Below are 13,336 nucleotides of genomic sequence, written 5' to 3'. Positions count from 1 at the left end.
AAAACTCCTCTTTAGGGAGTAACTGCTGCCGTGGGGCTTTTCCTGTTTAGAAAGGAAACTTCTTTTCCAGAAAATTACTTTCCAGTGATTCAGCAGTGGATTACCATTACACAGTCTTACAGTCTTATGTCTGCACTGCCTGAAATTGAGTCTAAAATCCTCTGAGGTCTTATTAGGTCTACGCTTTTGTATATACCACAATATGTGAGGACCTCCCTGCAAGCTTCGGCCAATGCAGCCCGAGAGAAAAGTGTCATTTTGGCTAGATAGGCTGCTTTTGAAATGTTATAATAATCTGTTAAATCTGTATTTTCTTTAACTATTGTACTCAATCATAAACAAAATCCTACAAAGGGTATTAAAACTTTATACCTCATTACTGAAGTATACTCATTAAATAAACATCTATTTGGCCATTTCCTTTTTTAATGACTTGCAATTTTCATTTTTCACTATGCAAAACAATGAGTGAACATCAATCTAGTGCACAAATACAACTCACATCCTAACCCACCCTCCCTCCTTACCCAGTGTAATACCCAGAACATGAGGGACAAACAACAATTCATCAATGATGTGGCTTCATATAAAGAAAATCAGTAGAAAATAAATACATGAGTTAAGCAAATACATTAATCCTCAGAATAGATGGGGACCTTTAAGAACATAAAAACATACAATCCACCTGACAGTACTTGTGATTCAAATACTTCCACCGTACTCTTACTCTTGTGCAGTATTTGTGATTTCCTATGTGTAGGTTCCTTTACACATAGAGTCTAATGACATGCACACTACAGGAGTAGACGTAAGCGCTGAGAGTGTCCTGCAGTGTTTGTGTGACAAAATGTCGTGTAGGAATGTTAAACTACACTGCATGGTATTTTTAAATCTACTGTCTGCAGGGGCATGTATCTTGACACTATATCACATTGTTTGTGATGGAACAGAATTTTATTCATTATGCCCTGTCATGTCTCTCTTTGGTTAATAATGTGTGTAGTATATTTATGATTTGCAAGCCACTCTATAGGTAGGATGACCCCTCTGGGTGACGGGTGGGACTGGTATGTTTTGTTGTTGTGATGGACTGTATGTTGATCATGTAATCCAAATGATTTGAATGATATAAGATAAGAATTCCAAGTCATAAAAAAAATCTACTTTCTGCAGTTCACACTCTACATATTCCTCCATATCATACAGGACCACATAATGCAAGATTTTGAGTCTTGCAAGACAGAATAAGCAGTGTTTTGTAAATATTTAATCAAAAAGGTTTTCTTGACAAATTCCTTTTTAAATTACTAACTATAAAGTTATTCATGAATATTCATGAGAATTCTCAAATGTGATCCATTGTGAGAAAATGTTAATAAATAATATATAAATGTGCACATTCTCAAGGAAACATTAGGTATTCTGACGATGTAAATGGAAAGGCACAATACAAAGTAATTATTTATTATGCCTCTGACTGATAGGATGAGAAGAAAATAGCTTATTTTCCTAAGTGCCACTCCTTGAAATGTTTCTGTAATTAGGCTACCTGCTGGTCAGTAAGTCCGGTCCACAGCAGCAGCAGGTTGTTGTGGCTCAGCAGGTGAAAGGATATAAAAAGCACATCTTCCAGGGTCTTCAGATCAGCCAGGTGACTTCCAGCTGCCAGATTCTTGCAGCTGTGCTGGGCATTGCTCCAGGTCAACCCTGTCTTTCTCACAGTGTAGCAGCTTCGTCCATTGGCCAACCAGTCAGGAGGGCACTGAGCTGAAGACAGAAATTATCAGCAACTAACACCAGCAGATTCTCTGCTGCCTGCAGTCAGTTTCAAAATTAATGATAAAGTTGTGGTTATGTAATCCTGATGTGTACAATACCTGCTTCCATGCCAAAGCTGAGTCCTTGCTTTATCATCATATTCAGGTGTTTTAGAAATGTGGTCACCACGACTTTGGCCTTGAAGCGTGTACCAGGGTGGAGACCTTTCACTGCGTACATAGAGTTTTCCTCCAATGAGTTTATGTTTAAGATGTGTGTGACAGATTGTGTGTGAGTGTCGTAAAGACTCAAGGTGGATAGGTGTTGTTGTTTGTGAGGTTTCCACGTGAGGAGAGCAGTAGTCGTCGTGCTGTATACATGGAAGGAGGACAGGGAGACTGGGGCTGAACACAAATACAGAAGGGAAGGAGCAGAGACAACATGAAAGATGTTAACACCATAAGCATTATACCAAACACTATTTAAGTATGTTCATTTTCTCCATCAGGGCTGTGGTATTCAGAGTTCATGGACACTCACTGAAGTGAAAAGTCTCTGCTGCAATAGTCGTATCATTTCTGCTGGCTCTCAGTGTGATGTTATATCCTCTCGGGTCCTCGACCAACTGCAGTGAGATTTTGCAGTCAGGGGAGCATGCTGAATGATCAATGGGATCCACATACACCTGCAGAGATGGGATTATTAATTTAGCTCCCAAACTACTGTAAATAAGTTGAACAAGAGTACATCTGCATTATCTCCTGGACCAATATTCTCACCAGATGGTTACTTGCAGTCCTGCAGGTGACTGTGTAGGTGTCTGAATCTCTAGTGGAAGGGAAGGACTGGAATACAACTTCAACCTCAACAGGGTTTAAATGCTTCTCACAGGTCAGGAGGACCACCTGAGAAAGAGTAAAATGACATGTGTCACAGAAGCCAAAAATCCCATGTACTTTGAGGTCCAGTGTGTAGGATTAAGGGGCCTATAATGGCAGAACTTGTATATAATACTCATAACTACATTTTCATTAGTTCATAATCGCCTGGAAATGAGAACTGTTTCGATTTGTTACCTACTGGCTGGGACAAGATGTCAAAATGATGTTAGAAAGATGTTGGACTCAGATTGACAATATCTTATGGACGTTAACATTATTTTTGCAGACTTTAGGTTTTGGTCTCCATACCTTCCGACTAAATGACGGTATTCTATGTTGAGATGATGTTGACATGAGACGTTCGAAGGATGTCGAATTTTGGTTACTTGACAACACAAATCAAAACCAAAATATCAACACCAGTTTTCTACATCAATTGATGGTGGGAATACACACTGTCCTGACACTGAATTCAGGTCAACCGACGTCACAACCTGGATTCAACCAAATTTCGATGTCTAAAGACATTGGTGGCCAGCTGGGCTTAGAATGAGCCATTAATATCTACATAAAAAGAGGATCCTTCTACGAAGTCTGACATGTTGTTGCTACAGTAACCCAGAACGCTGGCTGTAGACATGGCAAGCCACATTTTCGTGTCGGCCACCATAATTCTCCTACACACAATCTGCAACCTCACTGCGAGATGCCACGAAATCAGGTGCTTGCACAGACAGACCCCAGGTGGTAATCAGGCACCTGCCATTATGGCTGCTGACTAAATGTCTTTTTTAAAATATGGTACATGGCATCAATTCTAAATTAAAAGCGTGTTGTAATGTCCACAAACTGCATTTGAGTTCTAAATCTGCGAGAACGCACAAGCCCCTGCTCCTCACTCTTCACCTTCCCTCGTCACAGTCACCACAGTGAACAGACGCAGCTCAAGTGCCCAGTGGAGTGGCATCCATGTCTCCTTGACCTGCCTTCATTGGTGACAGCCTGCCAGGTAATGAAAGTGGTTGTCCTAAGCCTTGACATTGTTTTTCACTGATGTAAAATTAAACCATTCATGGGTGTATGGGGTTTGAAATAACTAAATACGTAAAAGTATGTGATGGGTGCCATTTTTTCGCATGAGCACCTGCTCCCTGAAATGTCTGTACACTGCCCTGCACTAAATCCTACACACAGGAGCTTTAAGTACAATTACAATACACCTGTGAAGACAGATAAACATGATGTACATTAAATACAAACTGCTTTACAGAGAACAGCAGGCCTTTCTCTTACCTGGCATAAAGTAGCAAGTAACCACAGACGCTCTGTTCCACCCATTGGAAATGTCACTCCATGTCATCACGCACACCTTCCAGCAGTCACTGATCCACTACGGTCACTTCCAAGGAGACAAACAGCAGATCCTAGCAGTGCTTACAGCCATTGGTAGGCTCATACACTAACCCAAGACATTTGCCTTGTGCGTAAACATCTGCTGTGGAAAGTCCCAAACTATTTGGATCACTGAGGCAAAGCTGCAGCATCAAAAAGTGTGTAACTTTTTTAGACTTAAAAAAGTCTTTGAAAGTAGCTTACATATTCCAAGCTGTCTTAAATCCTGAGAAAATCTGGTCTTGGTTTCACTTCATTTTTACACAGAGCCTGGAATTTGAATTTCGCGCGCATTTGAAGTCAGCGTCCAGTGGTTGTTTCCTCCGAGAGGCAAACCCTTATGTGAAGGAGAGAGAGAGATGTATGAGTTCAACCCAATTTGTTCTGGCTCTTTGTTGGGATAAGAGCAGTTCACCATGGCAACCACGGGCACATGGCCACTCCAGTGCCTGGGCTCCTGAGGAGAGGAGAGAGAAGAGGAGAGGAGAGGAGGGGAGGCTGGGGATGTGGGGGCATACTGAGGAGGAGGAGAGGAGAGGGATAAGGGAGATGTGGACAGGCTTTGTGGGAAATTGAGATGTTAAAACCAGCAGCTTCACGCCTCCGGATGACCAACAGTCAGCCAGCCACTTTCAGTCTTAGACAGGTCTAAGATTTGTTTTCATAACATCGAAAATAAACACTGGTGCAGTGGTGAGAACGGTTTGGCTCGGATGTGGGGTGTGGTGGAAGCGTAGGCCCGCGTGGAATGACAGGAATGTGAAAGGGAGAAATGATTGACAGACAGAGAGCTGAGTCCACTGAGGGGTTCTGTTATGAAGAGGTGACTCCCACACGGCAATAACCTCCCAGAGGTGAAACACAAACACGTGTCAGCACTGCAAACGCTGAATCAGGATGAGTGTGTGCGTTTAATAAGGGTTTGAGGACGAAAATACCCAAAGGGGGTGTGAAAAGGACACACTGCAGGTCATGAGGACAGAGACAAAGACACTGTTAAATCTTTTATTCCCCTACTTCAAAATACAGAAACTACAAAAAAAGCGCAAAGGTCACATTTTCATTAAACTTTTCTAAGGACACAAAGCTTCGCGTTACACTTTCATTTGTACAAAGGCTAAATGTATTTCCTAGGACAAACCAAAATGCATATACAGAGTTTGAACCCAATAGCAGATATAAAAAATGCAACAACTTCTGTGTCAACATGATATCAATTGTTAATATACAGTAGGATAAAAGGCTAATGGCATCGTATCATCACTTGAGAGCACTAGAAAGCTGACTGGGTTGGCACTGCAGGTCTTAAAGAAAAAAAAGACTAATGTGCATATAAAAACTACTTCAAAACAACCTCCCACTTAACATCAGTTATTTTCAATATCTTTAAGTTACAGCTATGACTCAGGGTCAGTGTAAAGTGTACCATAGTGACAAATAAAATGAAACATGGCTGGCTTTTATGCTTGTTCAAAAATCAAACCCTCCTCATTTATCCATCTATTCATACATTCTCTGTATTTGTTGTGCTCTCGTATATTATTTTGTTTTTAGTTCCATTGGCAGGAACAGTCCAGAGGTTCTTGGAAGTTGTACTCCACGACTGTGGCGTTGCGAGAGCAGTAGAGTGTGACAGAGCGGGTTTGGAGTCCGCTCTCCCGGCAACACTTACAGAACCGGGCGTGACTGTTGATGTTAAAGTTGAATATGGTGGCAGACGGGCATTTCCCATCACAAGAGTAGACTGTTACCTGTAAGAGGAAGGGAGATGATGACATCAAGAGGTATAAAGCAATAATTGTAGTTTATTTGCCAACTTAGCCTCCTCATTTTAGGTTAGCATCTCTCCTGTCTCACCGGTGCGTTGCTCCTGCAGTCATCTTTTCTAATGGTCGTCCGAATGGCCACACGTTTGCATGTCTTAGCATCTTCTTTACCTACACACACGTTCACACAGAGTTAAGATGCATACACAGAGCAACACTCAGAAGTCACTCTAGACACCAGTACTTTCAGAGCAATAACATCACTGACACGACATGCCATTTAACATCAGAAAACATAAAGATGCAAGTTCAAGCACACAAAGAAATGTGCACACACACAAAAACACTGGCAAACATATGCTCAAACACAAACACATTCTTTGATCGTTTTACCGCAGAGATCTGTCACTCACACAACCCTGAAAGGCCTATTGAGCAGGGCTCTTTGTTGCCCAGCAGTAGGAGCTCGCTTTGATTGACAGTTGGGTGACGGGGGGCACAGTTCTCTCAGCAGAGATCTGGCTCTCCTATTGGCTACTGACCTAAACTTAACCTTACTTTTAAGCCAATCAAAGCTGGTGTAAAGGATTCTGTGTAAGGCTGGAATGTGTAAAAGGAGTAGATGAACTCCAGTTTCTTCTTAATGGATAACTGGAGCTCATTTTATCTCACAATTTGATTTGTGAGATAAAATGACTCTCTCTTTTATATCCTCTCTATCATATTTAACATTGCATATTTGAGGTTTTGATGTTGTTCATGTACTGTGTTTGGGGATTAATCAGTGGAAGGAAGAAAATGAAAAGACAAGACACACCAACATAAAAATAGACTCACACCACACACATTCACGCAGAGCTTGAAAGTGCAAGTGAATGAGTCACTGAGTGTCAGGATGCCAGAGAATCACAATAAGGTGGTGGTACCTGTGTCACAGTTAGTACTACCAGTGGGTGTTACAGGATTAACGGTAAATGGTAAAACACCCACTCCAGAACCTTGGAGCATCGTCAGGATCACAGCAGTCCGGTTCAAAGAACATCAGGAGAACACACACACAAGGTTACGTTTGGTTCAGAAAACACAGTTCACTGTCACACACAAACACACACAGGACGGAATCAGTGCAGCTGGCATGCACATGGATTTCGCTTCTTCTTTGGGCCACTCCAGGCAGCCAGCCAAGGAACTCAGTCATTTGATGTACTACAAAGAGCAGCACAGCAGGGCAAATTCTAACCCCTGCACCATCTCGCATCCTCATTGGTAAAACGCTCACCGTGGCGCACCCTGATTGGACAAACTGCAAGGTCACGGCAAAAGCAGGCAAGCGGGCGAGGCTGCAATGCCGAATCCACAGCGAGAGAAAATGTCACCACTGCATGTTTTTAAAGCTTTAATCCGCACAACAAAAATATCTTATTACTCAACATCATTTTGTAAAGTAGACATGAAGAACACTTTGCATGTCAGCGTCTTGAAACCACAAGCTCAGGAAGTTGTATGTTAAATTAGTAATTATATTAAATGTTGTCATATCCACCAAATATTCCTTCTGTCTGAGCTGTGCAGGCTCTTGAATATGCAAACAGATGATTTGAGGCCAAACTTTGAAAGCCAGGGATTGTGGGAAATGTAGTGAAAGGCCAACAACAGACTTTATCTCCACCCTCTACAACAGGCCACACCCCCATCCACTCAGCCAATAAGCCCATCCACTGCCAGGCAACAAGGCGCTCACCCCTCCGATTGGCAGCTCAAAGCAATACCAGCAGCATCAAATAAAGTGGGAAACTCACATGTCCTGCAGCAACCGTCCACATAGCTCTGAACCACACCGCCACTCTGCAAGAAGACAGTAAGACAAGAGACCGAGGTTAAAACTTAAGATGGTGACTTTTGGTCACTACATCCTGACAGTATAACATGAGACTGTTAAAATCATGTTCCCCTGCCTCCTCCTAGTGCTCCTATTGGCATTTACATGAATCCATCAATAAAAACAACCAATCAGAGCAGAGACGTCTCTAACACAGCTGTCAATCATGTCAATCACTGCTTGTGAACTGAAGTCAAACTGTCAAACTGGGCAGCGCTGATCAATATGAGTCAAGATTCTGTAACTGCATTGCCTGCTTCTCACCTCAAATGTTGTCAGGAAAATTCAGATATATATTATATTTAGAGGTCCTGACCTGAATACACTCTGTGTCATTAAAAGGTGGGCAAACCACCCCAGAGGCAAGTATCACCGCTCCCACTGCTGTTTCCATGCAGTCGTAACGTGTGCAGTTCTCCACCCAGGAACTCCCTGCCTGCACACAAAATCAGAATCAGTACTGCTCAAAAAGTGGATCATTGAGCACACGTGAATGTGTTTGTCCTTACAGCGAAAAGCTCTGTTGTCCCGTTTTCGTTGGTGAAAGTACAGGAGACATTTTTGCAGGAGCCACAGCACACCTGAGGGTCCGTGGATGTTACGTACACCTGGTGCTAAAAAGATGAGGGGAATGCAGACGTTAAGGTTGAGCACAAGATGCAGAAGGGAGGATAAGTGGATGGGGCATGGTGTAAAACATAAAATACTGCTTCTCACAATGACTATGTGATCTATCAAAATATTACATTAAATGTGTTTGGATACATACTGGCCCACATTTTTGAGAGCAGTTGACAGAGGTAATTTCCATGGCATAGAAGCCAGAGTCTGGATCCTTGTGATGAAGGCAGTGGACGGTGTAACACAGCTCCCCTTCAAAATACTGAACCAGAGACTGGCCTGGGCCCAGCACTGTTACCCCTTGGAAAAGACACACCTCTGCCTTCTCTATACACACACAAAAACATACGATAATATTCATACTGTACCATAAGTGACAAATACAAAAATTTTCTAAGATTTTTTGTTTTTTTTTGTCTTTGTTTGATAGTTCAGGTATGACAGTAAGGACACAGCCTTAGTACATGAGGCGCATGCTCTACCAGGTGACCTCCTGGGCACCCTAGGATTTAAGACTTTTTTTTAATCATCTGCAGGAACCCTGCTAATTGTCCCACTAGTGTCAGGTGTGAGTCTGTGAGCTTTCATGCTTGTGTTACACATACGGCACATATGCTGAGGACAACCGCAGTTGGTGCTGCTGTCTGGAACCTCGACCAGCACTTCCCCCTGAGAGAAAAACAGATTGCTGACTTAACAGAATTTTCTCACTTTTTCTTCTTAATAGCAAAGACCTGATTAGACAGTGACTTGTGATGCAGCTTTTTGCTGACTTACCACCTGACAGATGGGGAGAGAGCTGTCCTCACATTGGCATTCTGGGAGTGACAGAGAGAAAGTTAAAGAGAGAGGTGGTGTGAAGTTTATGTAAGTACGTGACAGGCATAATAACTTCAAGATAAGATCAATCCAGTCATCAACTCAACACACATCAGCAACAAACAGGATGTATATGTATGTATGAGAGTGTTTTTGAGCGTGTACCGCAGTGCTGCTGCGGGCAGCAATGCCCCGGGATAGCAGTTTGAACCAAGGTGAGACCAGGTGCACAGGTCACAGATGATTCAGGGCACAGGTTGACATCACATACTGCAACACATGGGAGAAAGTATAAAGATGACTTTGAAGGCGCACACACATATATACACACACTCTCACACACTTACCACAATGGTACTGTGGACAGCAGCTGTTGGTAGTGTTTAGATCCACGGCCAGAATTTCTCCATGTGAGCATGTTGGAATGGGTTCAATACATGACTCACACACTGCCCCAACAGAAAACACAAACAACAAATTCAGTTCTGTTGCTGTAATTGATGGCGGTGCCAAAGATGGAGACACAGCAGATGGCCTGCCTCATACCAAAGATTTAAGTTTTAGACTGACCCGTGAACCACAATTAAAACTTACCACACAGGTAAGAGTAGCAGCAGGATTTCTCCCCCCTGACCTCCACTAGGAACTGATCTTCCCTGCAGTTGGGGGCAGACACAGGCGGGCATGCCATGGGGTCACACTCTGAGAAAGACCAGTCACAGCAAAGTGTTTAGTGAAAGTAAAAGTCCAGGCCAAATGTCACACTAAACAAAAAGTTTACAACAAAACTTTGCAGGCAAGAGTAGAGAAATTAAAATTTGTTTTCACCACATCTGTACTCAGGGCAGCAGGACAGAGCGCTGTAACCGATCACCAGTCTGTTTCCATTATCACAAGGTGGAGCTTCGCTGTCACAGATGGTCATGTTGCACTCTGACAAGTAGTGAAGGAGCAAAAAAGGCAATACGGAAATATAACTGAATGGGTCATATGTTCACTGAAATGTAATGATTTTTGTTTTCTGTTATTCTCACGTCTTTACAGTGAACAAAGAATCCAAAAAAGGTGAGCATTCTTTATGAAGACTGGGGAATGCTCAGCACTCCCCAGACACATGCATTTTTGCTAGGGGTGTGCCATATTATCTCATTCACAATAATACCAGTATAAATTTTAATATGATATGAAAAATCCATATCGTGATACTTGCAATATTTCCACTTGTTGACATATTGACATCATACTGTTTCCCACAGCAACAACAAGCATGGCTGAAAGCGAAATTATTACTCACTCTGCGGTGGTTCCAAAAAGAGGAGCAGCTTCAGTAGTGTGGAATAAACTGTGGCATCGTTAGGCCTGGGCATCCTGAATGTTTTATGAACAGCTCCGGACTTCTCAGACTCTTTCAGCAAGTTACGGCTCAGAGGGAATTCATGTTATCGCAAAAATACCCTGAAATGTTGTGATATTATTCTAGGGCCATATTGCCCACCCTTTATTTTTGCTAAAATATACACAATATTGTAAACACTGATGAGTAGCGTGCCTGCACTGCTGATGCAGAAGTGTTGTAAATACTACTGTTTTAGTGAAAATGCATATGTTAGGGCAGTACTGAACATACGACTAGATAAATGAAACTTCGATTATACTGCGTGAGCTGTGTGAGAGTTTGTGAATGGCTGTTTTGATACAGTTTTGTTGTTTTTAAACGCAGCCCCCCCACCGTGACGACAATTCATCAAGAATGTTTGAATTCTTTGTTCACTGTGGAGTCATGTGAGAAAAACAAAGTTTTCTTCACAAATTTTATGTAAAACAGGGTGAGTATTTGACACACAAATTATCATTTGGGGGAGGCGGTGAAGTATTCCTTTAAAAGCAGAACAAAGGGAGAAGATTAAACCACCATCTCTCAAATACAGTCTCCAGAAGTTTGTTTTTTAGATCAGATGCTTTGCTTGGCAAAGGCTTTAATCTCTAAACTCACCACAGATCTTCTTTGGGCAGCAGGCTCCTTCTTCCAGTACATCCAGTACATACTCTCCCTCCCTCTCACACAGTGGCGTCGGCACAGAGTTGCAGTCTGGCTCGACAGCCACCACAGAGCCATTCTCCATACACTTGTACAGACAGCAGCTGCGAGAGGAGCCATTCCACACCTCGCCCGGGGCCCGGGGGTTGCCATCATTATCTGTGCACACTGGATACATCAGAACCAAGTAAATACACCGTATGTGAGTCTAGGAGTGATATAAGGCACAGTCCAAAACCGTATTCAGACTCTCTGACAGTGCAGCTTTCGTCACAAAGGCATGTAATTACTCTGTCACTCACCACAACGGTCCTCAGTTACACAGTAAGGGGAGTCAGCGCGGTGCAGGATGGTTCCACTGCGGCACACACACTCCTCTCTGATGAAGGAGCAGGTGGTCTCCTCATAGTACTCTCTGTTCAGACAGGTGCGACTGGCGCAGGTGCTCACACATGGCTGATACTCCTTACCGGGGGGACAGCGCAATGCTACAGGATGACAGGCACTTAGCAATGCATGAGCAAATGGGAAACACGAATGGGTACATCTGTGTTATGTGTGTGTCATTTCTTTGCCCGTGTCTCCTTACGGCAGAAGTTGTGTCGTCTCCAGCTGATGCACACTTGATGTGTGTAGCAGACCGCCACGTACGCAGCCAGGAAGTCACATTGATGATCCTTGTAGTGCAGATCCCCCGCCCACATGATGTCGCAGAACTGCTCTGGTGGGACCTGCAAACTCACAAGCAGGGCAAATTCAGTTAGGGCTTTCATTATTTTCATTATAGATCAATCTGTTGATTTTTTCAGATCACACAATTGATGGTTTGGTCTTTAAAATGTCAGAAAAAAGGTTAAAAATTGAAATGTCACACAGTGATGTTATCAAATAACACTGTAGCTACCTTGCTGTGGCATGGCACGAAGGCTCTCTGGTAGAGCATGGAGAGACAGGTGGAGCAGTCCCCGATAGTGCAGTTGTCTCCGACTCTGCGTGTGTGTTCGGCTTCATCTGTGGTGTGGACTCTCCAAGCCTGCAGGAAGAGCACCATGTCTCCCACCTCTCTGACAACTGTCCCATTGGGCAGCTTCAGGTCATCTTCTGGGTTCCCGTCACAACAACCTGACATAACGGGCAGACAGATGGCCAGTGTAGGTGTGTGTGTGAGTTATATTGCTGCATTGTCAGCTAGAAATATATATGTGAAGCAAGATGATGTCTGTGTGAAACTGCTTCATTAAACTACATGGCTCTCAACATCTCAAACTGTCATATCCCATAAGGACTCACGTCAAAGTGATGCTGCTGTTTAGACATTAAACCTTTAGGTGGTACCAGCTAGCGCTTAGATAAATGACGCTGGTGCTGATCTGGTCAAAGCTAGTGTGTGTGTTTGTGTAGACTCACCACACAGTCCTCGAGTGGGCACAGATGCATTATAAGGAGCATTGTACTGCAGCACCATGATGCCAGTGCTGTGATACCACTGTATGCTGATCCCGCCAGGTGTGTGGATCAGATACATGCTGCCTGTGTCTTCCACGTAAAGAGAGTGACGGGAAAATGGAAGCCTAGCAGGTCGGTAGTTTACTGTCACCTAGACACAGATGGACACACATGCACAGAGGAACATCATCATTTATGTGGAATAAGTTGAACTTGTGGCACTGAATTAAGTAAAAAGACTCACCTTGCGATCCAGTCGGTTGATAATGATTCTATAGGAGGACGTAGTAATGTTCAGCTTCTTAAAACACAGACCAGATGTTCCACCTGTAGGACTCTGTAGGGTAGTAAAATTCGAAAATGTAATGATACAAGATAATATTTATTGAGTAAGTGGCAACTTTCGATTTTGATGCAAACAAACTTGACCCTTCTCTAAGCCCCTCCCTAGAACAACCACCAATCTCCAATATCTGAGTGTAAGTAAATGCAGGAAGATATGATTGGGCCATGAGAAGACACAGGACTGATTTCACCCAGCTGTCTTTCGCTGTCCGTGGGCAGCTCTGCTCTCTCCCAGCACTGGCAGCTTTCCATGCAGCCTTGATCTCCTGGACCCAGCCGCACACAGCAGCTTGTTTTCCTGCTGAATGTGTGTGTAGGATTACTTCCAGTAGAAGACACACTGATCAGCTGCAGATGGATGCGGGTTGATTATTGAAGCATGTTTTGTTTA

General features: G+C 43.2%; 2 protein-coding genes across 2 annotated transcripts in view; both read right to left on the bottom strand.

Annotated features, from left to right (window-relative positions):
* The window catches only part of ptprq (protein tyrosine phosphatase receptor type Q), a 57,931-nt gene extending 53,589 nt beyond the window's left edge, over nt 1-4,342 (bottom strand). The window contains exons 1-5 of the mRNA XM_078167913.1: nt 3,933-4,342; nt 2,538-2,663; nt 2,299-2,443; nt 1,878-2,162; nt 1,550-1,767 (exon numbers count right to left, since the gene is read on the bottom strand). Coding sequence (XP_078024039.1) covers nt 1,550-1,767; nt 1,878-2,162; nt 2,299-2,443; nt 2,538-2,663; nt 3,933-3,977 — 819 coding nt within the window. The 5' untranslated portion in view covers nt 3,978-4,342. The remainder of the gene's footprint in view (nt 1-1,549; nt 1,768-1,877; nt 2,163-2,298; nt 2,444-2,537; nt 2,664-3,932) is intronic.
* A 697-nt stretch (nt 4,343-5,039) lies between these two features.
* The window catches only part of otogl (otogelin-like), a 33,384-nt gene continuing 25,087 nt past the window's right edge, over nt 5,040-13,336 (bottom strand). The window contains exons 41-59 of the mRNA XM_078167912.1: nt 12,845-12,937; nt 12,562-12,751; nt 12,059-12,276; nt 11,744-11,885; nt 11,457-11,642; nt 11,110-11,322; nt 9,945-10,049; nt 9,711-9,818; nt 9,464-9,565; nt 9,282-9,386; nt 9,075-9,115; nt 8,903-8,966; nt 8,446-8,624; nt 8,186-8,290; nt 7,993-8,112; nt 7,597-7,642; nt 6,724-6,795; nt 5,889-5,968; nt 5,040-5,782 (exon numbers count right to left, since the gene is read on the bottom strand). Of these exons, the coding sequence (XP_078024038.1) occupies nt 5,582-5,782; nt 5,889-5,968; nt 6,724-6,795; nt 7,597-7,642; nt 7,993-8,112; nt 8,186-8,290; nt 8,446-8,624; nt 8,903-8,966; nt 9,075-9,115; nt 9,282-9,386; nt 9,464-9,565; nt 9,711-9,818; nt 9,945-10,049; nt 11,110-11,322; nt 11,457-11,642; nt 11,744-11,885; nt 12,059-12,276; nt 12,562-12,751; nt 12,845-12,937 (2,370 nt within the window). The 3' untranslated portion in view covers nt 5,040-5,581. The remainder of the gene's footprint in view (nt 5,783-5,888; nt 5,969-6,723; nt 6,796-7,596; nt 7,643-7,992; nt 8,113-8,185; nt 8,291-8,445; nt 8,625-8,902; nt 8,967-9,074; nt 9,116-9,281; nt 9,387-9,463; nt 9,566-9,710; nt 9,819-9,944; nt 10,050-11,109; nt 11,323-11,456; nt 11,643-11,743; nt 11,886-12,058; nt 12,277-12,561; nt 12,752-12,844; nt 12,938-13,336) is intronic.

Source organism: Epinephelus lanceolatus, chromosome 5 (assembly GCF_041903045.1).
Source record: "Epinephelus lanceolatus isolate andai-2023 chromosome 5, ASM4190304v1, whole genome shotgun sequence".
NCBI classification, from domain to species: Eukaryota; Metazoa; Chordata; class Actinopteri; order Perciformes; family Serranidae; genus Epinephelus; species Epinephelus lanceolatus.
Note: the sequence above shows the minus strand (reverse complement) of the source record. Positions and strands in the feature narration are given on the sequence as shown.